This window comes from Heptranchias perlo, chromosome 22, assembly GCF_035084215.1.
Source record: "Heptranchias perlo isolate sHepPer1 chromosome 22, sHepPer1.hap1, whole genome shotgun sequence".
In the NCBI taxonomy this organism is placed as follows: domain Eukaryota; kingdom Metazoa; phylum Chordata; class Chondrichthyes; order Hexanchiformes; family Hexanchidae; genus Heptranchias; species Heptranchias perlo.
Window position 1 is genome coordinate 43,176,183 of NC_090346.1, and position 14,313 is coordinate 43,190,495.

Below are 14,313 nucleotides of genomic sequence, written 5' to 3' on the forward strand. Positions count from 1 at the left end.
CCTGCCCCTCCTGACTCACTCTAGCCTTTGCTGTTACCTTAAGCCCCCTTTGAACTGTACCCACAGCCATTGCCCAACCTGACTCCTGATCCCAATCCAAAAGCTTAAAAGAGGGTTCCCCAGCAAGCATGGTGTACCTGTTTAGGGAATCCCACCTATGCATGAGTAAAAGCAGCATTCTCGGCAGTTACTGGGAACTGGCTAGAAGTTGGTTAAGTGTTCTTAGAAGCGCTGCAAGTGGTTAACCAACTTAAAGCCAGTTCCCAGTCACCAGAATAGGAGCTTCAAAGCTTATCTGTTATCTTTGAACTTCACCAACTGAATCAGCAGTGCTTTGAGACTGTGCTACAGTAGAAAATATATTTTGCATTCTAGTGTTCTAAATGCTTATGTGGAATATACTGTATATTTGTTGACTTTTTGGAAATCTATATCACGGTAGATAATTTTTCCCAAACAGGAGGGAAATTCAGTCAAAAACAATGGTTGGCCATGATCCATCTGAAGATGCAAAGGCAGCTCTGGAGTTGGCTCAATATTTCATCAACCAGGGACCCATGAAGGTGTGTTAATAAATCATTTATATAATAAACACAGACCTTAGTTGTCAGCCTTGGCTTAGTGGCAGCACTCTCGCCTTGATTTTGCAGACTTGATGCTGACTCTGCGCTTCCCATTGATGAGCACAACATTCAAGCAAAAATGCGCACTTTTTAAAAATAAAAGTATAGAAGACACAAAATGTGTTAGCTGCATTTTGGAAACCACAAATGTTCTTGAAAATGCCAAAGTCATTTGAAGCCTCAAATGATTGTGAAAGCATCCCGGAACTTGCAGCGTTGGTAATTTCAGGCAGCAGGGAGGACTGGCTCTGCTAGAAATTGTGATGCTAGCGATTCCCACTAATGGTCGTACGTTCCTAGCAGCTGGAAAATGGATGCTGTGAGCTAAGCCCAGCATTGAACAATATTGTAGAAGAGGTTGGTAAAGAAACTAACTGTACAGAAGTGACTGTGTTTTTGTTATTTTGATGTGGAGGCGGAGATCAAAATGTATTTAAGTATCTCTGTATCCACCAAAACCTACAGCTTTTCAATGTACTTTTTATCTTTAAGAATCTGGCAACTACAGCAGGCCAGATCACTAATGTGCCATTTTATACAATCGTAGAATCATACCACACAGGAGGCCATTCGGCCCATTGTGTCTGTACCGACTCTTTGAAAGAGCTATCCAGTTCGTCCCACTTTCCTGCTCTTTAGGGAGCACCAAGGGGCAGAACTCCCCAAACAATGTGGATTTCAGTATGGGACCTCATTAGCAGAACTCCTTCGCAAGGAGTCTCTTGCTGGCTAGCAGGAAAACCTCCCTCTATCCTACTTTCTTTCCAGCTGCGATTTGCAGCTTACAGCAGTTTGGGTAGCAGCAGCATTTTTTAATTTCGGGATGATCATTGTCAACTTGTGTGCTACAGAATTAGTTGCTACTAACCTTGTGCTTCAAATACATGCTTTGTTTCATAAAATTTCCACATTCGATGTTAATTCAGTACTCCTAGTCACTCACTGTGTAGCTGCTTAAAACTGTTGTTTCTTTGCTGAGCTTTCCGATGCTGCCATTGCCAGCAGCCGCTGGAAGCTTGATAGTATCTTAATTTTAGTGAATGTAAACGGACTTGAGTCACTAAACAACTCCACTGGATAAACAGATGTTTTTATCATCTTCGTGTACAGAGCCCAGCATGTTTAAATTACCTATCTGTGCATTGGGTGCAGTTCATTAATATTCAGCAAATACTTTGGTTACAGATAGCAAAGCTGAACCTGGAGAATTTCCAAGCTTCGCAGCCAGTGGGAAAAGATTTGACACCCCAGCCTGAAGGCAGAAACCAGGAGAAACAGTCATCAGAGCATCTGAATGCAAGCTGCACCAGGCTAGATGGATTTCAAGGCAGGACATGCTTCCATTGTGGCAGGTTATTTCTTGACATTTTATCACGTCTAAAGAATTCATATTTAGGTTGCTCAGCACTTAGAAGCCATGAGTTTTTTCTGACCACATTGCACCCAAAACATGATACAGTATCAAATGGCGTACTCTCGGGTTTGATTGCACTATCTAACCAGCATCATTTAAAAAAAAACAAATTACCTGGTCGATACCACATTGCTGTTTGTGGGAGCTTGCTGTGCGCAAATTGGTTGCCGTGTTTCCTACATTACAACAGTGACTACACTTCAAAAAGTACTTCATTGACTGTAAAGCACTTTGGGATGTACTGAGGTTGTGAAAGGTGCTATATAAATGCAAGTTCTTTCTTTTTTCTATCTCTTAATTCCACATGTTCTGTAGCACTGCTTGAAGATAGAACTGTGATATTGGGCATGAAGGAGTCTTGAGTCTTTACTCTCAGCTCAAAGGGGAGGATTCTTGAATAACATAAGTTTCTGCTAAAAACATTTTTTGGCCTCCTCCCCCCTCCCCCCCCCCCCCCCCCGCCCCCACACACACTTAAAGATCTGCTATTGCTTATAAAGGAATTCTACACTCATTTTCATACATGGTGAAAGGAAGTACAAATACTGCAGTACTAGCTATTGACTGCTAAGAACTGAGCAGTCCAGTAACTAATATATATAGCATTTTGTTTGGTCAGCTGGATGCACAGAAACCCATCCTCATCTTTAGGGTTCTCAGAACAAAGATGCTAAGAAGTTCACATCTGTAGATTTCTGTTTGCCTGATGGAGTGTACACGCTTGCCCCATAGGGACACATCTCACTTACTTAAGTCCAGAGAACTTAAGCACAGGTTGGCAAGAGCCAACTTTCGGACCCCTATCCTTGTGCAGGGGGACTGCTGGAGTTCAACCAGCTAAAACTGCACAACAGAGCACTGGTTGTCCCTTGCTGCTTGTCCAGCTAGGACATTGACTTGCCGTGTTATCTGGGGCCAAATGCAAAGAATCCCAACCCGCAGGGACCCAGTCCATCCTGCAGGGTTCTGTTAGTGAACAAGGCTGCCTGGTCAATAACAGTGGCTGAAGTACTGCAGACCTGCCTGGTTGTGTATCAGATTACTGGGTTTGCCAAATAGGTTGATTTGGTTCTGAACATTTATCGCCAGGCATGTTAACTTGCAGCAATCCTGACTCCAAAGAGACCCTTGCTTACCATAACACCTCCCCCCCCACCCCCTCCTCTTATCCCAGGAGAATGATTATAATACCATTCCTTCCTATAGTAAATGCTGGCAATCTGCAATTTGCTTTGTTATTTGCTACTTGACTGTTACTGTTGGCACTAAGTAGAGTATAGCTCTTAAAAATTGATGGTAACATTTCTTTATGCTTTCTTAATATAACTGATGTTTTAGTGTTTCAATGAAGTATCTGCTCAGAATATTCTTTGTTTGCTTTATTAGTCTTTTTGTGATTTTAGTCTAATTTATACCACAGCAAATTTTTTTGTACATTCGTAGTGTATGATTGACGAACAAGATAGACGAATTAGTGGCACAATAGAGATAAATGGGTTTGATCTAATAGGCATTACAGAGACGTGGCTGCAAGGTGACCAAGGTTGGGAACTAAATATTCCGGGGTACTTGACGTTTCGGAAAGACAGGCAGAATGGAAAAGGAGGGAGGGGGGTAGCCCTTATAATAAAGGATGACATAAGGACAGTAGTGAGAAAGGATCTTGGCTCGGAAGATCAGGAAGTAGAATCTGTATGGGTGGAGATAAGAAATAACAAGGGGCAGAAAACACTTGTGGGAGTAGCTTATAGGCCCCCTAACAGTAGCTATACCATTGGACAGAGCATTAATCAAGAAACAATAGGAGCTTGTAACAAAGGTAATGCAATAATCGTGGGGGACTTTAATCTTCATATGAACTGGGCAAATCAAATTGGTAAAGGTAGTCTGGAGGACGAGTGCACTTGAGACAGTTTCCTAGAACAATATGTCATGGAGCCAAGCAGGGAACAGGCTATTTTAGATCTGGTCTTGTGTAATGAGACAGGGTTAATTAGTAATCTCATAGTAAAGGATCTTCTGGGGAAGAGTGATCATAATATGAGAGAATTTCACATTGAGTTTGAGAGTGACGTGCTTAAATCCAAATCTAGTGTCTTAAACTTAAATAAAGCCAATTACATAGGTATGAGGAGCGAGTTGGCTACAATAGATTGGGAAATTAGATTAAAAGATATGATGGTAGATAAGCAGTGGCAGACATTTAAAGAAATATTTCAGAATTCTCAACGAATATACATTCCATTGAGAAATAAAAACTCAGAAAGGAAAAGCGATCCATCCGTGGTTACCTAAAGAAGTTACGGATAGTATTAGATCAAAAGAAAAGGCTTGTAATGTTGCAAAGAATAGTAGTAAGCCTGAGGATTGGGAGAGTTTTAGAAACCAGCAAAGGATGGCCAAAAAATTGATGATGAGAGAAAATAGAATATGAGAGTAAACTAGCAAGAAATGTAAAAACAGATTGTAAGAGCTTCTACAAGTATATAAAAAGGAAGAGAGTAGCAAAAGTAAATGTTGGTCCTTTAGAAGCTGAGACAGGAGAAATTATAATGGGGAATAAGGAAATGGCAGACATTAAACAAATGTTTTGTAACTGTCTTCACAATAGAAAACACAAAAAGCATACCAAAAATAGCGGGGAACCAAGGGGCAAATGAGTGTGAGGAACTTTAAACAATTAATATCAGTAGAGAAAAAGTTCTAGACAAACTAATGGAAGTAAAAGCTGACGAATCCCCTGGACCTAATGACTTACATCCTAGTGTTCTAAAAGAGGTGGTTGCAGAGATAATGGATGCATTGGTTGTGATCTTTCAAAATTCCCTAGATTCTAGAACGTTCCAAGCGTATTGGAAGGTAGCAAATGTAACACTGCTTTTAGGAAAGGAGGGAGAGAGAAAACAGGGAACTACGGGCCAGTTAGCCTGACATCAGTCATCTGGAAAATGCTGGAATCCATTATTAAGGAAGTAGTAACAGGGCACTTAGAAAATTATATGATCAGGCAGAGTCAACATGGTTTTATGAAAGGGAAATCGTGTTTAACAGATTTATTAGAGTCCTTTGAGGATGTAACTAGCAGGGTAGATAAAGGGGAAACAGTGGATGTAATATATTTGGATTTCCAAATGGGATGCAATAAGGTGCCACATAAAAGGTTGCTATGCAAGATAAGGGCTCATAGGGTTGGGGGCAATATATTAGCATGGATAGAGGATTGGTTAACTGACAGAAAACAGAGAGTAGGGATAAACGAGTCATTTTCAGGTTGGCAGGCTGTAACTAGTGGGGTGCCGCAAGGATCAGTGCTTGGGCCTCAGCTATTTACAATCTATATTAATGACTTGGATGAAGGGACCGAGTGTAATGTCTCCAAATTTGTTGATGATACAAAGGTAGGTGGGAAAGTTAAGCTGTGAGGAGGACACAAAGAGTCTGCAAAGGGATATAGACAGGTTAAATGAGTGAGCAAGAAGGTGACAGATGGAGTATAATGTGGGGAAATGTGAGGTTATTCCATTTCGTAGGAAGAATAGAAAAGCAGAATATTTTTTAAATGGTGAGAAACTATTAAATGTTGGTGTTCAGAGAGATCTGGGTGTCCTCGTAGAAGAAACACAGAAAGTTAGCATGAAGGTACAGCAAGCAATTAGGAAGGCAAATTGTATGTTGGCCTTTATTGCAAGGGGATTGGAGTACAAGAGTAAGGAAGTCTTGCTACAATTGTACAGGGCTTTGGTGAGACCACACCTGGAGTACTGTATACAGTTTTGGTCTCCTTATCTAAGGAAGGATATACTTGCCTTGGTGGTGATGCAGCAAAGGTTCACTAGATTGATTCCTGGGATGAGAGGGTTGTCTTAAGAGGAGAGATTGAGTAGAATGGGCTTATACTCTCTGGAGTTTAGAAGAATGAGAGGTGATCTCATTGAAACATATAAGATTCTGCGGGGGCTTGACAGGGTAGATGCTGAGAGGTTGTTTCCCCTGGCTGGCGAGTCTAGAACTAGGGGGCACAGTCTCAGGATAGGGGGTCGGACATTTAAGACTGGGATGAAGAGGAATTTCTTCACTCAGGGTTGTGAATCTTTGGAATTCTCTATCTCAGAGGGCTGTGGATGCTGAGTCGTTGAGTATATTCAAGGCTAAGATAGATAGATTTTTGGACTCTAAGGGAATCAAGGGATATGGGAATCGGGCAGGAAAAGTGGAGTTGAGATAGAAGATCAGCCATGATCTTATTGAATGCGGAGCAGGCTCCAGGGGCTTTATGGCCTATTGCTCCTATTTCTTATGTTCTTATGCTAGAAATGTACTCCATAAAGCATTATTTACATTGAACGTACTTAAAAAAAAAATCTAATAAATATTTTGGTCAACAAAAGACATCAGAGCAATGAAATCTGAGAAAATTGAAAATTGATATGCAGACACAACGTTCAATGTAGACACTTTTTTTTATATATTGACAAAAGTTATTTGCCGCAGTCTGTTATACCAGTAGACTCGTTTAACTCACTTCTGCAATAAAAATGAATTAGCGTTCTCTGGTACCTTTTTAGAGATGGACAGGAATTGATGTCCTCTTGACTGGATTATTCCAATACAGTCCTAGCTGGCCTCCCATCTACCACTCTCCATAAACTTGAGCTCATTCAAAACTGTGCTGCCCGTATCCTAACTCGCACCAAGTCCCGTTCTCCCATTACCTCTGTGCTCGCTAACCTATGTTAGCTCCCGGTCCGGGAACGCATTGATTTTAAAATTCTCATCCTATTTTCAAATCCTGCCATGGCCTCACCCCTCCCTATCTCTGTAACCTCCTCCAGTCCTACAACCCTCCGAGATCTCTGCGCTCCTCTAATTCTTGCCTCTTGTGCAACCCCGATTTTAATCGCTCCACCATTGGTGGCCATGCCTTCAGCTGCCTAGGACCTAAGCTCTGGAATTCCTTCCCTAAACCTCTCTGCCTCTCTACCTCTTTCTCCTCCTTTAAGACGCTCCTTGAAACCTACCCCTTTGACCAAACTTTTGGTCACCTGTCCTAATATCTCCTTATGTGGATTGGTGTCAAATTTTGTTTGATAATCTCTCCTGTGAAACGCCTTGGGACGTTTTACGACATTGAAGGCGCTATATAAATGAAAGCTGGTGTTATTGTAACGTGTGTAACATTTTTAAATATTTTTTGCTGTCTAGCTTGCTAAATAAGTTGTGTGTGGGTAATCAGAAGGCAGTGCTATTAGGCACGAAGAAAGCAATGAAGGGGCTAGTACACCAAGAAGCATGGCATAAAATTGAATGTAGCTCAGACAAAGAGGTAAGTGATGTAAACCCATAACTTGTTCAACTAGATTTCGTATCCAAAGAAAACTTCTCAGAATTCTATCCATGACTCTATAAATGCCCAAGATATATTGGGCCCTCAATGGACCTAACTAACAGATCAAGCTAATTAGAATGACAGACTTTCTTAAATTCTTGTTTTCTACTGGTGAGCCTTCATTTACAGCCAGTACAACTGATATAACACTGGCACAATTAACAATCAAACTGTTGTATAAGTAAAACAGGCTGTGCTTTTAAATGTTTCTTTTTATGAGTTGTATTTCTGTATCATACGTATCCAAAAATTAAACACATTTCATGTAAAAGTAAAAGTTCTGTATAATTTTATCATAATAGTCGATCTTCCATGGCATTGTCGAGACCAAGTGCAGTATTGAGGTCAAACAGGATTAAAGGGGGGAGGGGATGATGGGTAGGGAGGGATAGAAGGAGGTGCAGGACAGAGGATGGGAGACGGGATTGGACGGGGGGGGTAGGGAGGGGATGGGAACCAAGCGACCCAAAAGCAGGGAAACTATCTCAATTGGGGCGGCACCAAACTATCTTGGTGCGGAGGCTGGCAAACCCGGTAAGCAGGTAAAATGGCACGCCCTCTCAGCGGGGGCGGGGAGTTGAGTTGGTATATTTTGTGTAGGGGGACTAGATTGGGGAAACATTCTTGAGGGCAGGGTTTCCTGGCCAGCTGTCTCAGTGAGAAGGTACCTAGCTAACGCTCACAGCAGGTAGGGGTAGTTGAGGCTGGCGATTTCCACTCAGGAAGGGGGACATCTGGCAAGTGTTCTGAGCAAGTGTGGATGCATGCTGACTTGCTACTCCTATACACAGTGATAGTTACTGGTTTTGGATCTAAAGTTATGTGACATTTACCATTTGCAAACCATTGTAAAGGACTATCACAGTGCCACCTATAGGTGTAACTGGTACTGCAGGTAAATGTAGATTCTTTTATAATGGGATTTTCTCTTCGAGATAGGGTGACGAAGTTTTTAATGCATTTTGAAATGAAATATGGTGATATGTATATTGTAATTTGTTTTGTGTTTTTCATGTTGAAGGACTCTTTCCTCCAATCAATTAAAAATATTTATAAACCTGTAATATTTTTCTTCTGCATACTTGAAATGTGCTCTGAATGTACCTGAATGTGTTTTCTGCAGGTAGTTCAGCGAGCTCAGACTGAAATCCCAGTTGCCCCTTTAAGTTTAAGTCACTTTACATCTTATTCTGAATATATTGAGTGTAACCTACATATGAATATCCACGAGGGACTACTTCATGAAAAGGTATGACAGTACACCGAATAACTGGAATCGCACTACAGCAATAAATTAGTCTTTTATCACATCAGGATTCTGCCAAAATAGATATTTTCTGTAAAGTCCCTATTTATTTACATAAACATTCAACTTTAAAAGTCATCAAATTGAGGAATAATTTGTCTATTAAATAATTAAAAAGTGCAAATTTATTATATTGTACATATTTTCTTCATTTGCTACAGTCTTTCGGGATCAACAGTAAATGAATATTAAGATTGCCCTTAAATAGAGCCAGATGGTCTTCTCTTGCTATGGACAGCAATATTCTTTTACAGTTGGACCTCAGAGGCTGCCTCTGCTTCCAATTATAATGTTATTAACAGAGTAAGTAGCTGCTAAAATGGTCCTATCTCTCCCAGGTGCTGATAAGCTTCATTGGCTACTTGTGAGGATTTGCATGTTCTCAATGGCACTTGTTAAAAAATTTGTTCTCAAGATGTGGGCTAAGATGGCACAGCCACATTTATTGCCCATCCTATGTTGCCCTGAGAAGGTGGTGGTACCCTGAGAAGGTTGAACTGCTGCAGTCCTTGTGGTGATGGTGCTCCCACAAGGTAGGGAATTCCAGGATATTGACCCAGCTATGACGAAGGAGCGGCGATATGTGTCCAAGTCAGGATGGTGTGTAACTTGGAGGGATACTTTGAGGTGATGGCGTTCCCATGACATTGCTGCTCCTGTCCTACTGTGTGGTAGAGGTCACGGGGAAGGGAGGTGCTGTCGAAGTGATGGTAGCGAGCTGCTGCAAACCATCCTTTGGATTGTACATACTGCAGCCACTGTGCGCCAGTGACATTGACTTTTAAGAGCAAATTAATGAACTTGTAGATTAGTTGATACCTGGAGATCACTACCCTACATCAAATAAGCCTCTGTTATATGTTTTAAATTCATTTTTATTTTCAAATCTTTCTACAGATGAGACAGAAGTTGTCAGAGATGTGTACTGTGTATGCTGGTCCATTCTGTAAGGATTTCTGTTTAAAGTCTGTTAAAAGAACATTCAGAAACTGTGGCTCCATCAGTTCCATCAGCGTTATCACAGAAACATACCAGGTACAAGCAGCAACAGCGCACTTAAAGCAGGAGGTGGCCCTTTGTACGTTAGTAATTCTTACAAGCCATTTTAGCTACATCATGTAAAACTAGTGAGTAATGTAATCATCATCATATTTTTAAAATATTTTGAATCCACTAGAGGTAGAAGCATTTGTTTTTTAGACATTAACTGTCTCTCTGGAAGAACAGCCCCCACCGCTTATAATGGGCGCGTTGGTGTTAACACGATTTGCATGCTATAAGCGGCGACTGGTAAAACTGTAATAGGTTGGTCGAACGTATTACCAAGTGCAGTCCCCACCACTTACAAGGCCTCCTCACTACTGTAAATGTATGTCATGATTTGAGGACTTTACCACTTGGACTTCATCACAGCTTCTCTGGTTGGAGCATTTATAAGTCACTGAGTTGCTGCTACGCAACAGTCAATAACAATAAAGCGTTCAGTGGCTGGAATCCAATTACAAAGGGGCAATTTCAAAAGGACTCTTTCCCCAAGCTGACCGTCCGCCTCCAAGATTTCAAGAAAGTACAGGGGATTAATGAGGTGCGAAGAATTTATTGAACTGCCCAAAATAACCGGCGCGCTTAATACGTTCTAAGCAGCGCCTTTTGTAATTGACTCCTATGATACTGGCAAATGGTTAGCACTGTTCACCTGATACAGGCGACTTCCCGTGATAAGCATGGATGGTATAAGTGGTGGGACTATACTGGGGTTAGGTGCATTGCATGGATCAGGTTGTGGGAACACTGAGGATGGGGCAGGGAACACCGAAAGGGAAGTAGGGCCTGGAAGTCTGAGAGGAAAAGATAGGTTCTGAAAGCAGTAATTGGAGGGGAGATGGAGTGCAATCCAGGATAAGCTGGAAGCAGTTCAGGACACGCAGACGAGCTCTGAGTGGAGAAATACCTAAAGGATTACAAGATGCACTGTGATTGTTTTTTTCTCATTCTCTTTACAGCCCCATGTGCGTATTGAGTATGAGGTGCCTGAAAGTGCACAGCTTTCTGTGGATACATTGAACGGAAGCATTGTGGAGGGATTCCTCATTACGGTAACAACCCTGAACTTTGAATTCTCTTTTGTCCCTTTTGGAATTCCTACGGTAGCTGCAAAAAAGTACGAGTAAATACTCAATACCTCAAAGATCATCCTTTTGAAGTTATTAAGCTTTATCCTTGCAGTTCATGATGAATTACTGCCTGCATCTCAATGTCACCAATCCATCAGCCTCTGTATTCTGTTGTAGCCTGTATTTTCCATATACAATTGTCTAATTTTTAGCTGTGCACAATAACTGAAATATTGCCTGGATTCTTGCACTTAGCACAGCAACAATGTCCACTTTTTTTGCTACGACAGCGCTCAATGGATCTTGAACCAGGATCATCGAAAACATTTGTTGTAATAAGACTTCTGTAATAACTAAATTTATTAGTAACTAATTTAGTATTTGCATTAATTTAATTAATTTCTGAATTTTTTTTTAGGTGCTTTTTTTTTTGTTATTATTGAGGAGTAAAGTGTCAGTGCTAGGAATGGAACTGTTTTCAGCCAGTGTCAACACTGTCAGTGTCCTGGGCTAGGTATAGCATGTTACACCCCTCTATACCTTTCTTCAACCCTAGCCTCAAAAGAGGACCCCTTACTGCACATTTCCTATGCCAATGAACTTTGGGGCTCCAGTGAGATTGCCCAAAAAAAATTTTCTTAATGCGAAGGGACTTTTGACGGAATAAGTATGGATACTTGCTGGTGAAAAGATACCGATTCCGTTTCTGGATGTTGAGGATTATATATTTAGTCACTATCCAGATCTAATTTACTTTAAGACGTTTCTGAAAATTTATCATTGTTACTGCCTTAACAGTAAGGGACAAATCTGTAGTCCCAATACAGAACTTCATGTGCTGGGAACACATATAAGGAATTTAGGCACGGACAGATAGAAACAGATGCCGAGAATTTCCTTGACCTCTCCTGCTTTGCCACCATTACTTCGACGGAAGTCCCATAAACGGGGTTTCCATCAAAGTTACAGCAGCAGAGCAAGAGAACCTCCAGGAAATTCCCAGAGAGATTGTTTCCAGCGATTGTTCTAAACCCCTCATCGATATAATATTAAAATGTAAGAGATTTAGGACAGAGAGCAAGAGAAACTTTTTTTTACACAGAGGGTTGTGAGGCTGTGGAATGCACTATCCGGAGTTAGTGATTGAAGCAGAGACCATGTCAACATTTAAGAATAGGTTAGATATGTGATTGAAAGAGAAGGAGAATAAAAGGATATGGGAACAGGGCAAGAATATGGGATTAGGGCTACAGCTTGTGTGGAGGATAAACACCAACGTGGACTGGCTGGGCTGCAAGGTGTTTCCTTGCTGAAATTCCTATGTAATTCCAGGTACCCCCTCCCCTGAGCAGAATTTTCTAACTGTTACTTTGCCAGGATTCTAGATATGAACTCCTGGAAGCTCTGTGCTGGAAATGCAGATTTGTAAAATATACCCTTTAGTTCCACCTTTTCCATTAAGTATCAGCATCTGTACCAGTATGACACTTCCATTATCAACATCAACCATCTTCCTATCTCTGATTAACTTGGACAGGGCAGTTTTCTGCTATAGAATCATAACACTCCAGGACCAGTTTAAGAGTGACCAAACTCACTTTCTGTAGAACTCTTGCATTTGGCACAGAGGAGACGTTCCTCCCATCTGTCTAACTTGGATTCACACCACTGTCCCAAGCACAGTTTCTAATAATATTAATGCTAAAGAAAATTTAAAGCAGTATTTCTTCTAACTTCTCAGGTTCAAAGACCTATTACAGAAACCATGCTGGATTGTGACATTGTCCTAAAGAAGCTGGAAAAAGATATCGCAAACCAGGCTGTTATTTATGTGTCTGGAATTCGACAGACCCTAACAAAGGAAGACCTCAGTGAGAAATTTAGCAAATTTGGACATGTTGAAGCTGTAATCTGCCTTGGTGATAAAATCAATGCAAAGCATAAGGATTGTTTTATAAGTGAGTAAATTAACGGTACAAGTTGATACAAGTAGATCTAGAATTCTATGCGGTAAATATTTTCTGTGATACCGTTTTTGGGAGTCGTAGAAAAAGCATGTTTTAGTGAGGTGTGTTTTACAGAGACAGTGCGTGTTGGAAGTTTTCTATAATACTGAAGGAGCCATAAAGCATGTTAGTTAGATCAACATCCCAGTGCATTTGTACTCCAATATGCTGTGTCACAGAGTGGTAGAATATTGGTTCATGCCTAATATTCCCCATGTGGCAAGTTTCCTGTCTGGGCGTATATTGAGGGCTTCCCAAAAAGAAGAGTGGGATTCGATTCACCTGTTTCCTCCGCCTGTCCTAGTGGCTGCTTCAGACCATTGTTGGCAGAGACTTGGGGCTCGATTTTACCGGCGGGTTTCCAGCCGGGGGGCCCCGAAAATCCCGATATCCAGGCACGTGACCGGATCGCGCCACGATCCCGCCCACTTCCGGGTTCCCCGATGACGTGCGGGGGTGCGTGCGTAGCCCCCACTGGTGGGAATCCCGCAGGCAATTAAAGCCAGCGGGATGCCACTTGAGTGTATTTATTTTGCTTGTTCAGGTCATTAACTGACCTGATTAAGGGACTGTGTGTGATCTTGGAGAAACATGGGACTGTTTCACACACTGGGGGAAACAGTCCTCGTTGAACTGGACGTGTTGCAGCCGTCAGCCTGTGGCAGCTGCAAAGGTCCATTTGACAGGTGGGTGGGGGGGGGGAGGGGGGGAGACCCTCACCCATTGCAGGAGGCCGCTCTGTCACTTGGGACAAAGTGTGGCCTCCACCACCCCCCTCCTGACGGTCAAAGTCACCAACCTGCACACTCACCCCGGGGTCCGGAGACATGTACCGACCTTGCGGACCCCCTCAGATGTACATATTGCGGATGGGGGCCGTCGTAGCTGCAGTCATGACCCCCTCGGAGGGCGAACAGCATCACCAGCCTCGCCATCCACCTCTGACACGTGGAGCTCCACAACAGAGTGCTGTGACACATCCACCTGTACAGCAGGAGGGAGGGCTACCGCAGAGAGAGACGCGTCGCAGAGGGCACTACCCTCGCCACAGGGTCCACAGACCGAGGCGCAGCTCCCCGGACCTGTCCGAGCAGCAGTGCACACGGAGGCGCAGATTCACTTGACATGTAGTCGTGGACATCTGCAGCCTCTTTCATGCCGAGCTGCTCCTGGCTGGCCCCAGCACCATCTGCTTACCTGTCGCTGCCAAAGTCACCACTGCCCTCCACAACTTCTCCACCGCATCCTTCCAGGGTGCAGCCGGGTACACCGCCGATGTCTCTCAGTCGTCTGCGTGGAAGAGCCCTGCAAATACACCTGCACCTACTCTGCAGTAGCATCAGTGGTGGGTCCTCATAGTGATACCCAGGAGCGGGCATTATTGCACAAAACAGACAGGATTCGCGGAGACATGGCAGTGGTGGTGCCAATATAATGTGTGATGTGAGTTGTTCTGAAATTCAA

At 42.5% G+C, this 14,313-nt stretch overlaps 1 protein-coding gene across 1 annotated transcript in view; it reads left to right on the forward strand.

Annotated features, from left to right (window-relative positions):
- LOC137340713 (RNA exonuclease 5-like) overlaps positions 1 to 14,313 on the forward strand; it is a 36,406-nt gene that overhangs the window by 17,121 nt on the left and 4,972 nt on the right. The window contains exons 11-17 of the mRNA XM_068003404.1: positions 461 to 563; positions 1,809 to 1,975; positions 7,240 to 7,360; positions 8,547 to 8,672; positions 9,627 to 9,764; positions 10,733 to 10,825; positions 12,585 to 12,801. Coding sequence (XP_067859505.1) covers positions 461 to 563; positions 1,809 to 1,975; positions 7,240 to 7,360; positions 8,547 to 8,672; positions 9,627 to 9,764; positions 10,733 to 10,825; positions 12,585 to 12,801 — 965 coding nt within the window. The remainder of the gene's footprint in view (positions 1 to 460; positions 564 to 1,808; positions 1,976 to 7,239; positions 7,361 to 8,546; positions 8,673 to 9,626; positions 9,765 to 10,732; positions 10,826 to 12,584; positions 12,802 to 14,313) is intronic.